This window comes from Ursus americanus, chromosome 12 (assembly GCF_024610735.1).
Source record: "Ursus americanus isolate L20-20 chromosome 12, mUrsAme1.1.p, whole genome shotgun sequence".
Classification (NCBI taxonomy): Eukaryota; Metazoa; Chordata; class Mammalia; order Carnivora; family Ursidae; genus Ursus; species Ursus americanus.
Genome location: NC_142138.1, coordinates 56,773,278 through 56,787,500, shown reverse-complemented (window position 1 = coordinate 56,787,500; position 14,223 = coordinate 56,773,278). Strand labels below are relative to the sequence as shown.

The window sequence follows — 14,223 nt, the reverse complement described above, 5'->3', positions numbered from 1 at the left end:
CCAGTGAGAGAGGGAACACAAGCAGGGGGAGTGGGAGAGGAAGAAGCAGGCTCATAGCAGAAGAGCCTGATGTGGGGCTCGATCCCATAACGCCAGGATCACGCCCTGAGCCGAAGGCAGACGCTTAACCGTTGTGCCACCCAGGCGCCCCCAATTTAACTTAATTCTAACACTCTCTGCCTGGAAGTAGTGTCAGATCCCATAGGTTAAGGGTTCAGTCCCACAAGACTCTTCCCCAGTTCAGATGCCAATCACCAGTAGTAGGTCCCCATGTTACCCTCAGTTTCTGTCCGACTTGGCTACACATTGGAGGTTCCCAAGACCTCCTTCCTTATTTGATTTGATTAATTTGCTCGAGTGGCTTACAGAACTCAGGGAAATATTAACTTACATTTTCCAGTTTCTTAAGGATAAGATGAAGGGTACAGATGAACAGACAGATGAAGAGATACGTAAGGTGAGGTCTGGGAGGATCCCAAGCATAGGAGCTTCTGTGTCTGTGGAGTTGGGCTGTGTTACCCTCCTGGTAGGGATGTGTTCACCAACCTGCAAGTTCTCTGAACCCTATACTTTGGGGGATTTTATGGGGGCTTCTTCACATAGGCACATTTCTTCACATAGGTACTGTAAGCCTCTCTCTCCTCTCTGGAGAAATTGGAGTGGGGGGGTTGAATATTCTTTTTTTTTTTTTTTAAGACACGTTTATTCAATGTCATGATCATGTTAGATTTAGCAATCAACAGCATGGGCGCAAAAAAAAAAAAATCTACATTAAAACCCTTTGTTTGAATGCTTTACCCTTTCCACAGAACAGAAACTAAAATAACCTGTTATACAATTAGTCACAAATACAGTCCTCAGGTTTTTTGTCCATACACATGAGTATTATCTAAAACATGTCTTCTTTGTAGCAGCTAGGCCGTACCACCACTGTGCTTGGCCAAGTTCAGAAATCTGCTGTAACCTGTAGCTTCCCTGTCACTTCTCTGGCTCTCCTCTCCTGCTAAGCTTTGTTTCCTGGCAGTGATTAAAACCTCTTGCCACTGCCATAGCTACTGCTATTGCTGGGAGCTCCATAGCCACCTTGGTTTCGTGGTTTGGCAAAGTGTTGGCCTCCATCACCATAGGGGCCAGAGCTTCTGCCTCCAAAATTTCCTCCTTTCATGGATCCAAAATTTGAGGATTGATTGTTTTAATTGCCAGAATCATTACAGCTTCCGCCACCTCCAAAGTTGCTTCCATCATTACCAAATCTGTTATAGCCACCTCCACAACCACCAGCAGAGTTTCCAGAACCACTTAGACCTCTTTGGCTGGAGGAGGCACTGACCATCTCTTGCTTAGATAGGGCTTTCCTTACTTCACAGCTGTGGCCGTTCACAGTATGGGATTTTTGAATGACAGTCTTGTCTACAGAGTCATGGTCATCAAGTGTTTCAAAAGCAAAGCCTCTCTTTCTGCCATTGCACTGGTCAGTCATGATCTCAATCACTTCAATTTTCCCATACTCTTCAGGATAATCTCTTACATGATGTTCTTCAGTGTCTTCTTTCATGGCACCAACAAAAATCTTTCTCACAGTTTAAGTGGGCGCCAGGTCTTTGAGAATCTTCTCTTGAGACAGCCCTCTTTGGTTCCACAACTCTTCCATCCACCTTGTGTGGCCTTGCATTCATGGCTGCATCCACTTCCTCCACAGTGGCGTACGTGACAAACCCAAAGCCTCTGGAGCGCTTGGTGTTTGGATCTCTCATTACCACACAGTCCGTAAGCATTCCCTGTTGCTCAAAATGGCTCCTCAGACTCTTATCGGTGTATCAAAGCTCAAACCTCTGATGAAGAGCTTCCGCAGCTGATCAGGCTCTTTGGGAGTCTCTGACTTAGACATGATGGTGGTGGGAGGGGAGACTTTAATGATGCTTACTCGGCGGCGGGGGACTGAACATTCTAAGCTTCTAATCATGGTTTGGTGTATCCGGTGACCAGGCCCCATCCAGGAGCCCCCGACAGCCACCTCATTAGAACAAAAGCTCCCAGTGCTCTTATCACTTAGGAATTTACAAGGGTTTTAGGAGCTCTGTGTCAGGAACGGGGGGCAGAGACTAATATATATATATTTTCTGTTACATCACAAGGTTTTAAAAGGCAGAGTGTAGTTAAGGTTTTCAGCAGTGGAAACCATGGACCTTCCCTGGAGGACTCAGCTGTCAGTGTGGCTCATATACCTCCGGGTATCAGCTTCTTTTCTGCCATTTCACTGTCTCTTGTGTCCCAAACGTGAAGTTCGTGAGAGAGAAATCTGAAAAGTGCTGCTTGAAGCAGCTTTGGCTAGGTTGTCAGAGTATGAGATAGGAGTTACTCAGTTGAAACTTAGACTCTTTCAGTCTTTCATTGCCCACAGTGATTATTCCAGATGTTTACCATGTTGTTCCTGCTTGCCACTCTGTTAGTGACTGTCCATTCTGTGTTGCTTCAAAGGGCAAGTTCAGCTAGGCGTGGGTGAAATCTGTTGATGATTCTCTCACCATGTTTCTTTCAGTTCTTTGAATTTTCTAAGAGTTGTTTCCAACTTTGGAGCCCTTGCAATTCTTACTGCTTAAGGGACTAAACCCCTCCCATCCCCTATCCTTTGTTAGCCTTCAGTTTGCACCTCAGAGAGAGCTGTGCTGTCTAAATCCGCCCCCTCTTAGCTTACAGTGGTTTTCTTTATTTGTGCAACCCGTTTCTCTGCTCTGTGGCTCTTACAGGTAGTAACCATGAGCTTCTTCCTATAGTTTCATGGTTAGAAATATAGTTTCTGAAGTTAGAATGCCTGGGTTGAAATACTTAATTCTACTCTACTGACCAGGCTTGTGACCTAGGACAAAATACTTAGCCTCTCTCTGTGTATAAAATGGAGACAATAGAAAGTATATAGGATTGTTTGCAGGATTAAATAAATTTACTTGTGAAGTGCTCAGAACAATGCCTAGCAAAGGTTCAATGAATATTAGCTATTACTTGCTATTGTTTAGTGCCTGTTTTTCCTATTACACTAAGCTTTGAGCGTCCAGACCACTCCTGTCTTGTTAACTGTTACATACTCAGCACCTTGTAATCGTGTGCCCTCAGAAAATATTGAAGAATGTGTTCAAGAATGAGTAGAAGTTACCCTAGTGAAAAAGGGTGGGAGGCAGGACTTTCTAGGTAGAGGGAGAGACACGTTCAGACGTGGAAACACGTGAAGGGCACATTCGGGGAATGGGTCAGGCAGTGTTTCTCAGAATGGTCTCTAGACCACTGGTGGTCTGTCTCTTAGCTAGTGGTCCATGAGCTGTTTGAGTGGTCCATCGGAGACAGCCATGAATGTAACAATAATGACCAATTTGTGGGATTTTAAGAAAAAGGACAGCTGAAATAGTAGACAAGAAGAGTGAGATGGGAGAGAATAATTTGTTTCAAACTGTCCTTATTCAGCAGAGGGAGGTGAAATAATAAATTTAGATTTTGTTATGTGTACATGGCAAAATTTCAGGGTAAGCCACTGAGAGTCTAGGAATTGACTGTATAACTTCTAAACCAGTGAGGGGAAAAATGGAATAAGAAAATCAACAAGCATGAAATTCAAGCAATCCAACAAAGTAAAGAAAGGAGGAAAACAATTCAAAGAAAAAAATGAGACAAATAGAAAGCAGAAGATAAGATAGGAGAAATAAGTTTAAGTATAATAAACTCCACCAAAATGTTCCCTGAAATAATGTTAGGTACTCTTTTCCTTTTACCTCCATTCCCAAATGGGGCAAGTTAAATAAAGTTATTATCTTTTCAGGGGATGTGGAGTGGGAGAAGAGTAAGTTAGGAAATTATTGCCTCTGGTTAGTCAGGATTTTCTCAGTTTAGCATACAATCTGGTGGGAACAAAGAATTTCATATTTTCATAGTATTATTGTGACAAAATATACACATTAAAAAATATTATTAACAATAAAAAAAGATATTATTAACCTCACAGTGGCATGAAACTATATTACATTTTTTTATGATCCCTACTCATAGTGGACTTTTAATGAAAATAAGCATTAACCTAAGATTTGCTGGAACACAGAGATTGTCAGATGAAAGAAAAAGGAAAACAAAATCCTTCAAACTAAAAGCAGGCCGAGGTAGCTAATTAATATCAGATAAAATTATAAGGTAAAAAACATTAGTGGGAAGTAAAGTGTCACCACATTTAAAATTCACACGAAGACATTTTTAAGCTGATTGCTAGAATGCCAGGGTAAATTGACAAATCCTTTATAGTAGTGAGAAATTTTAACATGCATCTTCCTATACTTGTTAGATCAAGCTGAGAAAATATTTAAGACAGAGAGAAATAAGTACCTTGTACCAAAAAATCAGAAGAAAATTTTTTTTCTCATGTATATATAGCATGTATAAAAATTGATTTTATAGTAGGCCATAAAGCCAGGCTTAACACTTTTCAAAGAATTGGTATCACAAAGACCATTTTCTTTGAACATGTATATGAATTTAGAAGTGAATAGTGGAAATAAGTTCTAAAAATACCATTGGTTATCTGATATACACATCTCAATAATTTTTGGGTCAAAGAGGAAATCATAGTAGACATCCAAGGATCCTTTGACATGAAAGAATATCATGAAAACTTTTGAGTTATAGCTAAAGTGGTACTTAGAGGAAATTTAATAGCTTTGAAGCTTGTATTAGAGAACAATTAAGGAGTGCATGGGCTGCCAGCCAGAGCCATGAATGAGACCAAGATCATCTACCACGGATGGGCAGGAGACATGGTACCTGTGAGTGTGTCACCTTGGCGGATCTGAAGGGCATTCTGCAGTGACCCAGCTGTATGTTGTTCTTCAAGTCTATGGACCACAGTTTTGGAGTGGTGAAGAAGGAGATGTGGGATGACAATGCCTAGCTGAGGTTGGTGTCCACTGAAGGCTGCACGCAGAGCCCACTCCCTTCTGTGCCGACAACCTATCGGAATTATCACTGCCCATGGAGCACACAGGAGGCATTGGGGGCTCCTGACCCTGTCCTTCCACCCTTGTGCTGGTGGGGACAGCCAGGAAAACCTGGACAGTGACACAGAGACAGACTTCTTTGTATCCACGCAGCACCAGTGGCCATGCAGGAGGGACGGCCCAGATCACACAGTCCGGCTAAATGGAACTGCAAAGGTGGAGCAGTGGCGAGAGCCAGGGGGCTGTGATAGCTCGGCCACCTTTATGAGCAGCGAGTTGGAGACCACCAACTTCTTCGATCTGGATGAGGATGACTGCGTCCACAGGTTCAGCAGCTCCACAGAGCAGAGCATTCCCTCACACCTGATGAGAAGACAAGCAGCGTTGGAAGGAGGAAGTTTCACGGCCTGAGTGGTCCTGGTCCTTCAGCAGCATCATGGACTCCACCATGTCACTCAACATCATGGTCACTCTCATGGAAAAGTACAACTTTCTGGGCATCTTCACTGTGGACCAAGCCAACAACTGTGACAATGGAGGCATCTAAATCGTTTCTATCATGAAGGCTGGGGCCATGGCTGCTGATGGAGGCATAGATCTAGGAGATGCACTGTTACAGGCAAGCTAGATGAGCTGTGAGAACATGAGTAATGAAAACACAGTACGGGTTTTACGCGAGACTGTGCACAGACTGGGGCTGTCACCCTGACTGTAGCCAGGGGGCTGGGACCCGAGTCCACATGGCTGCTTCACACTGCCCAGGAGTGAGCCCATCCGGCCCACTGACCCCGCATCCTGGGTCACCCACACTGTAGCCGTGATCAGCACCTTCCCTGCCTATGTCATGAGCCCCTTCCTGAGCACCATCACCTCCACTGGCTCTTCCATCACCAGCTCCATCCATGACACAGAGTGCCTGGACGATTTACACCTGTCCATCCACAGTGACATGGCCGCCATCGTCAAAACTATGGCATCCTCTGAATCTGTGTTGGAGGTCCGTGGCCGCATATGGCTCCAGATTGCCATCCCCAGTGCTTTCATTGGCTTGGATGTGATGGACTTGCTGTACCACACTGTCAACAAGGTCACCTTCTCTCAGCAGTGCTCCTACATCTTTGGTGACCTCTGTGGCAACGTGGCCAATGTGTCCCTCCATGATCATGATGGCTCCTGTGGTGCCTCTGACCAGAACACATGGGCCCCTTTGTCACACCCGGCGGCTGCCCCTTGGTCCATGGCTTTCCCTTACCAGTACCTGCCACCCCCGCTCCCCTACAGCTTGTGCCCAGGCTTCCCAGAGCTATGGTGGGCGCAGTGCCTGTAGTCAGTACAGTGGAGGCAGCCGGAGCGGTGGCTCCAACTATAGTAGCAGCGGCCGGGGGAGGGAGAAGGACTGAAGGTTGGGGACTTGAAGTTGGGCAGCAACAGTGGGACCACATATCCCGCCGTAGACTGTGGGGCTGCGGGAGCCAGTGCCCAGCAAGCACAGCCACCACAGCCACCACTCGATGACGAGCAGCCTTTGCAGCCACTGCATGCATCCAGGCTACAGCCTACCGTGGTGTGCCTTCTTTTTGTGGTCTCCCATGCGGATGATGCCTCCACCACCTGTGGCCATGGGGCCCCCAGGAGTCCCTCCAGGCCAAGACCTGGCCTACGTGGCCCCCAAACTGACCACCAGCAGACAGTCCTTCCCTGTGGTCATGGGACACCCCAGTGAGTTCTTTGTGGATGTGATGTGAACTGGGCCCTTCCCCCACCTCCATCCCACTCCCATTCCAGGGCCAGCGATGTTCGTCTCTCCATCCGTCTGTCTTTTTTAGTTTTTTTTTTTTTTTTAAAGATTTTATTTATTTGTGTGACAGGCAGCCAGCGAGAGAGAGAACACAGCAGGGGGAGTGGGAGAGGAAGAAGCAGGCTCCCAGCGGAGGAGACCGATGTGGGACTGGATCCCGGAACGCTGGGATCACGCCCTGAGCCGAAGGCAGACGCTTAACGACTGCGCTACCCAGGCGCCCCTCTTTTTTAGTTTGTCTGATACCTGAAAGGGAAGTGAGCAAAAATAAATTGAAAAGAAAAAAGAATTAAGGCTGAAAATTAATGTGCTAATTTAAAGGGAGAAACCAGAATAATCTCAAAGGTAGAAAGAAAGAGATAAATAAGGAAACAGTGGAAATAGAATGCAGAGATACCGTAATAGGAGCAGCAAAGCCAAACATTGGTTATTGGAAAAGACAAACTTCTGGAGAGATTGATGGAGGAAAAAAAGAAATGAGATGGAAATTAATAATAATAAATGGAAATAAATAATAAATGTTTGACTGCAAATAGACACATCAGAAATTTTTCAAAGATAATATCATAAATAATCTTAAGCCAATAAATTTGAAAACATGAAGTAGAAGAATTTCCAGACAGATGTAATTTACCAAAACTAAATCAAGAAGAAATAGCCAACAGTACCTAAACAAACATGTTACATCAGTGATTAAAAACTTTCCCATAAAGAAAACTTTAGCTCCGGATGATTCTCAAAAGCTATCAAAGAACAGGTCTACATATACATGGAGAGTGTAGAAATACGGTATCCAATCCATTCTGTGAGGCCACGATAATCATAACAGCAAAGGCAGACAACTAAGAGGAGGAAATTACAGGCCGACATAATTTATGACACGGATGGAAATATTTTACTTTTTTCATATATATATGTATATATATATGTATATATATGTATATATATATATATGTGTATATATATATGTATATATATATATGTGTATGTATATATATGTATATATATATATATGAAAAACACATTTTTTACACACATTTTACAGATTTATTTATTTATTTGAGAGAAAGGGAGTGCGTGTGAGTGGGGGAGGGACAGGAAGAGAGTTCGCTGAGTGCAGAGCCTGATGCTGGGCTCCATCTCAGGACCCATGAGATCATGACCTGAGCCGAAACCAAGTCTGATGCCCAACCGACTTAGCCACTCAGGTGCCCCTAGACGTAAATATTTTAGAGAAAATATTAGTGATCTGCTAGCTATATAGAAAAAAGTTAGCTGTATATAGAAAGCATAATGTGCCACAATCAATGCTTTTATAAGAGCAACTTAAAACATTTTGTTAGATTACGAAGTACAGAAAAGATGTACCTTTTCTCCAAATTGCTAATGATTCAATGCCATTGGAAAAAAGAAGTATATATTTTTTTTCAGAAACTTGTCAAACTAAGTCTCAAATTAATATCAAAGAGCAAAGGCCCAAAAATAACCTAGACATTCTTGAAGAGCCATGGGATGCAGGGGACCTGCTTTATCAGATGTCAAGTGTTGTTATTAAGCTATAGTTAAGACAGTGGTAGTGGTACACGTATAGACAAGTTGACAAATGGAGCATAATATCCTGGAAATAGACCCATCCATATTTGGGATTTGTCACACAAGAGAAGTGGCTTTGCAGATGACTTTGTAGAAAAGAAGAGACTATGCAGTACGGGGTGCTGGTGCATCTGGTTATCCATGCAGACACAAAGGAAGCTGGGTGCCTACCTCACACCATACACAAAAATCAACCTAAATGTGAAAGTTAAACTATAATACTTGTAGGGTAAGAAAAGGAAATGTCTTCACCTCAGTGTAGGGAAAGATTTATTGTTAAAAAAAAAAAAAAAAAGACACGAAAGACAGTAGCATAAATGAAAAGATTGATAAATTCAGCTATATTAAAATTAAGAGCATCTATTCGCAGATACCATAAACAAAGTGAAAAGACCAAGAGAAGGTATTTGCTAATTTATAACTTGAAGTATTAGAATCAGCTATATAAAGAACTGTACATATAAAAGAAAAAGATACCCGGCCCATTAAAAAAATGGGCAAAAGACACAAACAGGCATTTCACACAAGGGGAGACAGGAATAGCAAGTGAGTAGGATAAGGGATGTTCAACATGAACAATTTGAAGAGAAATGCAGCTTAAACCTACAGTGAGACCGTTTTATTTACGACGTTTGTCAGTGTTCTGTGGCTGTAAGCTATGGCATTTAGAATCCATCTGTTCATTCAGTAAATATTCGCTCTGTCAGGCACTGTTCTAAACACTTGGGTGTTCCCAGTGATTAAAATCAACAAAAGTCCTCGCTCTGTGGAAGATATTCACGAATGCATATATGGGAGATGGAGGGGCAGGGTCAGATGATAAACAATTGCGTTAAAATAGAAAATAGTGATAAAAAAAAAAGTTCTAAATATTGCAACCCAGAATAATATTATAGACATAGGAGTAACCAGGGCTCTCATGTGAAATGTTAATACCCATGTGCTAAGACAAATTAAAGTTTGTGTAATTTCACATATGTAGATCAAGATTAAAATTTGCACCAGAAAACATGATAATATTAATACCTGAAAATTGCGTTTGATTTGACTGCCATCTTTATCATTTTCATATGAATTATTGATAAATACAAGGTTTGGAGGAGACACCCAGACTTTTTTTTCAGGGACAGTCATTAATTCAACAAATAAATGAATGCCCTTTTTGCACCAGCTGCTTCAGGTCCTGGGTATAGATAGTGAACAAAACAATCAAAATCCTGCTACAGTTCAGAGTGGACCTTGAAACAGACTGAGGGCTTCAGAGGGGAGGGGGGTGGGGGAATGGGATAGGCTGGTGATGGGTAGTAAGGAGGGCACGTATTGCATGGTGCACTGGGTGTTATACGCAAGTAATGAATCCTGGAACTTTACATCAAAAACTAGGGCTGTACTGTATGGTGACTAACATAATATAATAAAAAAATATTATTAAAAAAAAAAACTGGTCAAGTAACACATTGCCAAGGAACTTGTAAATCAAGCCAAAAGTTAATGAAAAATATCTAAGGTTAGAGTATATTAATGTTAAATGTTAAAGATGAGGTACCATGATTTCTTAAGACTTGAAAGGCCCAGTCACCAAGTTAGATTTTTTTTTTTTTTACAGTTACTGCTTATTTTCTTAGCTTTGAGGAGGTTGGAGAAGGAAATTGATAGAATATTTTGAGTATATTCCAAAATCACATCCAAATGTTAGAACGTTAAGAAATATCTTCCTGAGCTACTGCAAGAAAAAATGGGTCATAAATCCATTTATTACTACCTCTCCGTATTTAATCTTCCAGCTTTAGTGTTTGATAGCTCATTGATTAGTTTGACACAGTGCCAAAAGTAGTCTCTAGTGAGATCTCTCTGTGGCTTTGGGGTCCTTCTTCACCTAAATGATTACAACTATCTGACAGAACAGCAAAAGCTGGCTGCCATTTCCAGCAACCTATTATTATGAATTGGGAGCTTTTAAGAAGAATATTGAGTTGGAGAAGAAATTATCATTCTGCAAAATGGCCAATAATGTTTTACTTACCAGTTTTATTCTGTTTTTTAATTAGCTTCTTTTTATTTTCAGTATTGATGCTGATGGGACAATGACAGTAGACTGGAATGAATGGAGGGACTATTTCTTATTTAATCCTGTCACAGACATTGAGGAAATTATCCGTTTCTGGAAACATTCTACTGTAAGTATGCTATACGTATTACGTTATACTTGTTTATAAGCCATGGTTATCTATTACATGAGAACACTCTATAATGCTTACGGGCCAGGGTGCCCAATTCCCAGTAGCTCCTTCACGTGTAGAGTTCTGCTTATTCTATTAGGTGTATATTCAGAATATCATTAAAAAACCCAAACCCTGAGGCAGCATAAACATTGCAACCGTGGTATCCATTTTTGCCATTCTCAATACTAGGAGGGGATATTGCCTTCCAAAAATCTTATGAAGATGAGTGGGCCAGCTTTTATTGCATTTAAGTATTTTGCCAAAAGAAGTGTGAAAGTCATAGGTTTTTACTTTTTGTAGATATACATTGCTTAAATAATCTCAGCACCTCATGATTGCTGAGATTCTATTTTCTTGGCCATTAATGGGCCAGGCATGCCTTCTGAAACTTTCACTTGTTTTGTCAACTCTCTAGATTTATCTCTGGGAGAAGGTACTTACAATAATAATCATTGAAGGTTAAAACACCTTTGGCTCTTTTGTTTAGCAATTCACACCTATCTGTATTTCTCAAGACTTTCAAATTTTAGTGAGACTTCATTAATATTCTGCTAACATATATTGGTGTAAATGAAGGTCAGTTTATGGTGCAATCCGCTCCGGAAACCAATGGGAACTCTTGGAGGGAATTTTATTTTTCCTAGTGGGTTTGTCTGCTGTGCTTATTCATGGATTTCAATAAGTTTCATATGTAATAAATGAAGCCTAGAGTTCACACCGCTGCTAGTAACAATGCCTAAACTTAGAGCATTATAAAATTATGGTGATTAATGCCTCTTCTATGAGTATAGAATAATATACTATGCTGAGTGAAATAAGTCAAGCAGAGAAAGACAATTATATGGTTTCACTCATTTATGGAACATAAGAAATAGCAGGAAGATCGGAGGGGGAAGGAAGGGAAGAATGAAGGGGGGTAAACAGAAGGGGGAATGAACCACAAGAGACTGTGGACTCTGGGAAACAAACTGAGGGCTTCAGAGGGGAGGGGGTGGAGGACTGGGATAGGCTGGTGATGGGTAGTAAGGAGGGCACGTATTGCATGGTGCACTGGGTGTTATACGCAAATAATGAATCATGGAACACTACATCAAAAACTAAGGATATACTGTATGGTGACTAACATGACATAATAAAAAAATTATTATAAAAAATAAAAATAAAAAGAAATCACCTTTTTTGTACCAAAAAAAAAAGAATAATATACTTTATTAGGAGTTCAGTTGCCTAGATACATTTTCTACTTATGTAAATTTATATAATCAGACTCTTAATGTACTTTTGGAGATAGTTGTTAACAACATTCATTTTATTGATAGTAAAATGAAGAAAGAGGGGGTTATTACCCCTACACTCCTACCTATAAAATCTTTTACAGCAGAATCATTTAGATAATAAAGTTATAAAAATACTATCATTTTAGACCCCATTCATCTCAAGCTATATTTGTAATCTATGGTAATGTTTATAGAGTATATTAGAGGAAGGATTATTTTTAAACAGTACCTCCCTGCTCGCTAAACTTTATAAAGAACCTATTGGATGTTTTAAATGACAAGGCATAAAAATATTTATAGGCAATCTACATAGGAGGTGAGTTTTAGGGTGTTCCCATATATAGCTTTAATTTAATTTTTATTTACATGTCTAAAGCATGTATCATGGTATAAAGAATAAAGTGGAAAGAATTTTGAGATAAAGGGAGTATCCTTGAAGAGTTGACAAACGAATTTCTTTCTGTAGCTAAGAAGGATTCCCATCTGATAAAAGGCTGACCTTTCATTCTGACTTAGACCAAGAGGAGGAAAGTTACTCTGAATCTATTAAGAAGGAAAGTCGTAATTGTTAGTTTTGTAAATTTGTAGTTACCGTGCACTTTCATTTCTTGTGAACTGATGCTGAACTTCGTTTAGTGTGACTAGGCCCTTCAGAATCATCTGTACGCTCACACTGGCGTAGTATACTTTCTAAGGAATGGAGTTGATCTTCACTGTAAAATAACATGTGAGTCTTCTCTCCAGCGCACCTTCTGGGGTGATCTATTTTTAACGGAGGGAGCGTGGGGATCTTTTTTCCATCTTAACAGGGCATTGACATAGGAGATAGTTTAACTATTCCGGACGAGTTCACGGAAGATGAAAAGAAGTCTGGACAGTGGTGGAGGCAGCTCTTGGCAGGAGGTATCGCGGGCGCCGTCTCTCGAACAAGCACTGCCCCTTTGGACCGTCTGAAAGTCATGATGCAGGTGAGCCTGTGATCTTGAGTCTCAGTGTCGCCTACGTACTCTAAAATGATGAGAAATGTGCCACTTTGAGAAAGAAGTTTAAAAATTTCTCCATAATCTTCTTTCATGCCTTTCAAAAATAGGTATGAAATCTGTTGTTACTAACCCTGAATTCAGTCCCTATGAGTATTTCACCAGACCTTAAATTGTGGGTCCTCGTGTGTGTTAAACTTTTAATCTCTAGCATTCCATGACTTTTCAAATGTTTAATGAGAAAAAAAGTCTCTAGCCGTTATTGTAGGAAAAAATAATGTTTTTCTTCTGTTTTATGTACTTTCTCAAAAGTGCGATATTTCCAAAGTTTAGAATCTTGGTACAGGGATATAATTTTTAAAATTATTCTAAAGATGACATTAGCAGAAAAGACCTGGATTTATAGACTGGCTGCTATTTACTAGCCATGTGGGCCTGGCTGGTCAGAGTGGAAAGAAGGAGAGAAAGGAAAGGAATTGATATTTTCTTGGTGCTCATTATGGTAACCCAGTTAATCCTCATGGCAACCCAGTGAGGTGGGTATTTCGTCCTCACGTTATCTGTGGAGAAGTAAACAACTTTTCCTTTACAACTGTTAGATGAGGAGTGGAGTATATTTGGCTCTAGAGCTTGTGGTCTCACACTGCATGGAACCCCCGAGGTCTCATTTTCCTTCATCCTGCAGTGAGTGGGGATTAAGAATATCTAACAAGGCTGGCTGTAAGAATTAAAGGATCTAAAGTATGTGAAAATGCCAGATACACTGGAACACCCCACTGCAATATAGTAGTTACTTAAAAAATAGTTTCGAAAGTTGTGTTGTCATACCTGTGGTCAACACTTTTTATACTTGTCCTTAGATTTATGTATAAAAAGGATTTCTGACAATATTTTAAGCTAGCATCCGTTCAGAAAGTACCTAAATCTCAAAATATACTTAGAAGTAAAAATAGTGCTTTAAGGAAAAAGGAGAAGGAATTGGTGCTTGCGTTTTTCTTTAGGAATGATAGCACACTGACTTTGAGAAGCTCGAGTAAGCATTCCTCTTTTCCTTTGTCATTGTTTATGGTGAAGTTTATTTAAAATAAAACGGTTATCTCTGGACTCTATTTCTTACAAGTTCTGTGGGGCGAGTGGGTGAGGTTTCTCAGAACTGCCTTCAGGTTCAGTAATTCAGTCTGGCTCGTAGAACACAGTAGAAGCTTTAAGACTCCTGGTTGTGGTTTATTACGGGGCAAAGATACAGATGAAAATCAGCCAAAGAAAGAAGCATATCAGGACAAGTCTGGGAAAGTGCCAGATGTAGAGCTTTAGTTGTCTTCTCCCTGTAGGGTCACTCTGTGTTACTTTCCTGGCATCGAGGTGTGTCAGTGGGCACAGTGC

At 40.9% G+C, this 14,223-nt stretch overlaps 1 protein-coding gene and 2 pseudogenes across 1 annotated transcript in view; 2 read left to right on the top strand and 1 right to left on the bottom strand.

The window, feature by feature from the left end:
* The window catches only part of LOC123795134 (mitochondrial adenyl nucleotide antiporter SLC25A24), a 50,326-nt gene that overhangs the window by 20,876 nt on the left and 15,227 nt on the right, over positions 1-14,223 (top strand). Inside the window, exons 4-5 of the mRNA XM_045801628.2 lie at positions 10,427-10,538; positions 12,670-12,828. Coding sequence (XP_045657584.1) covers positions 10,427-10,538; positions 12,670-12,828 — 271 coding nt within the window. The remainder of the gene's footprint in view (positions 1-10,426; positions 10,539-12,669; positions 12,829-14,223) is intronic.
* On the bottom strand, positions 965-1,924 carry LOC123795135 (heterogeneous nuclear ribonucleoprotein A1-like; annotated as a pseudogene).
* Positions 1,773-7,683, top strand: LOC123795133 (segment polarity protein dishevelled homolog DVL-3 pseudogene; annotated as a pseudogene).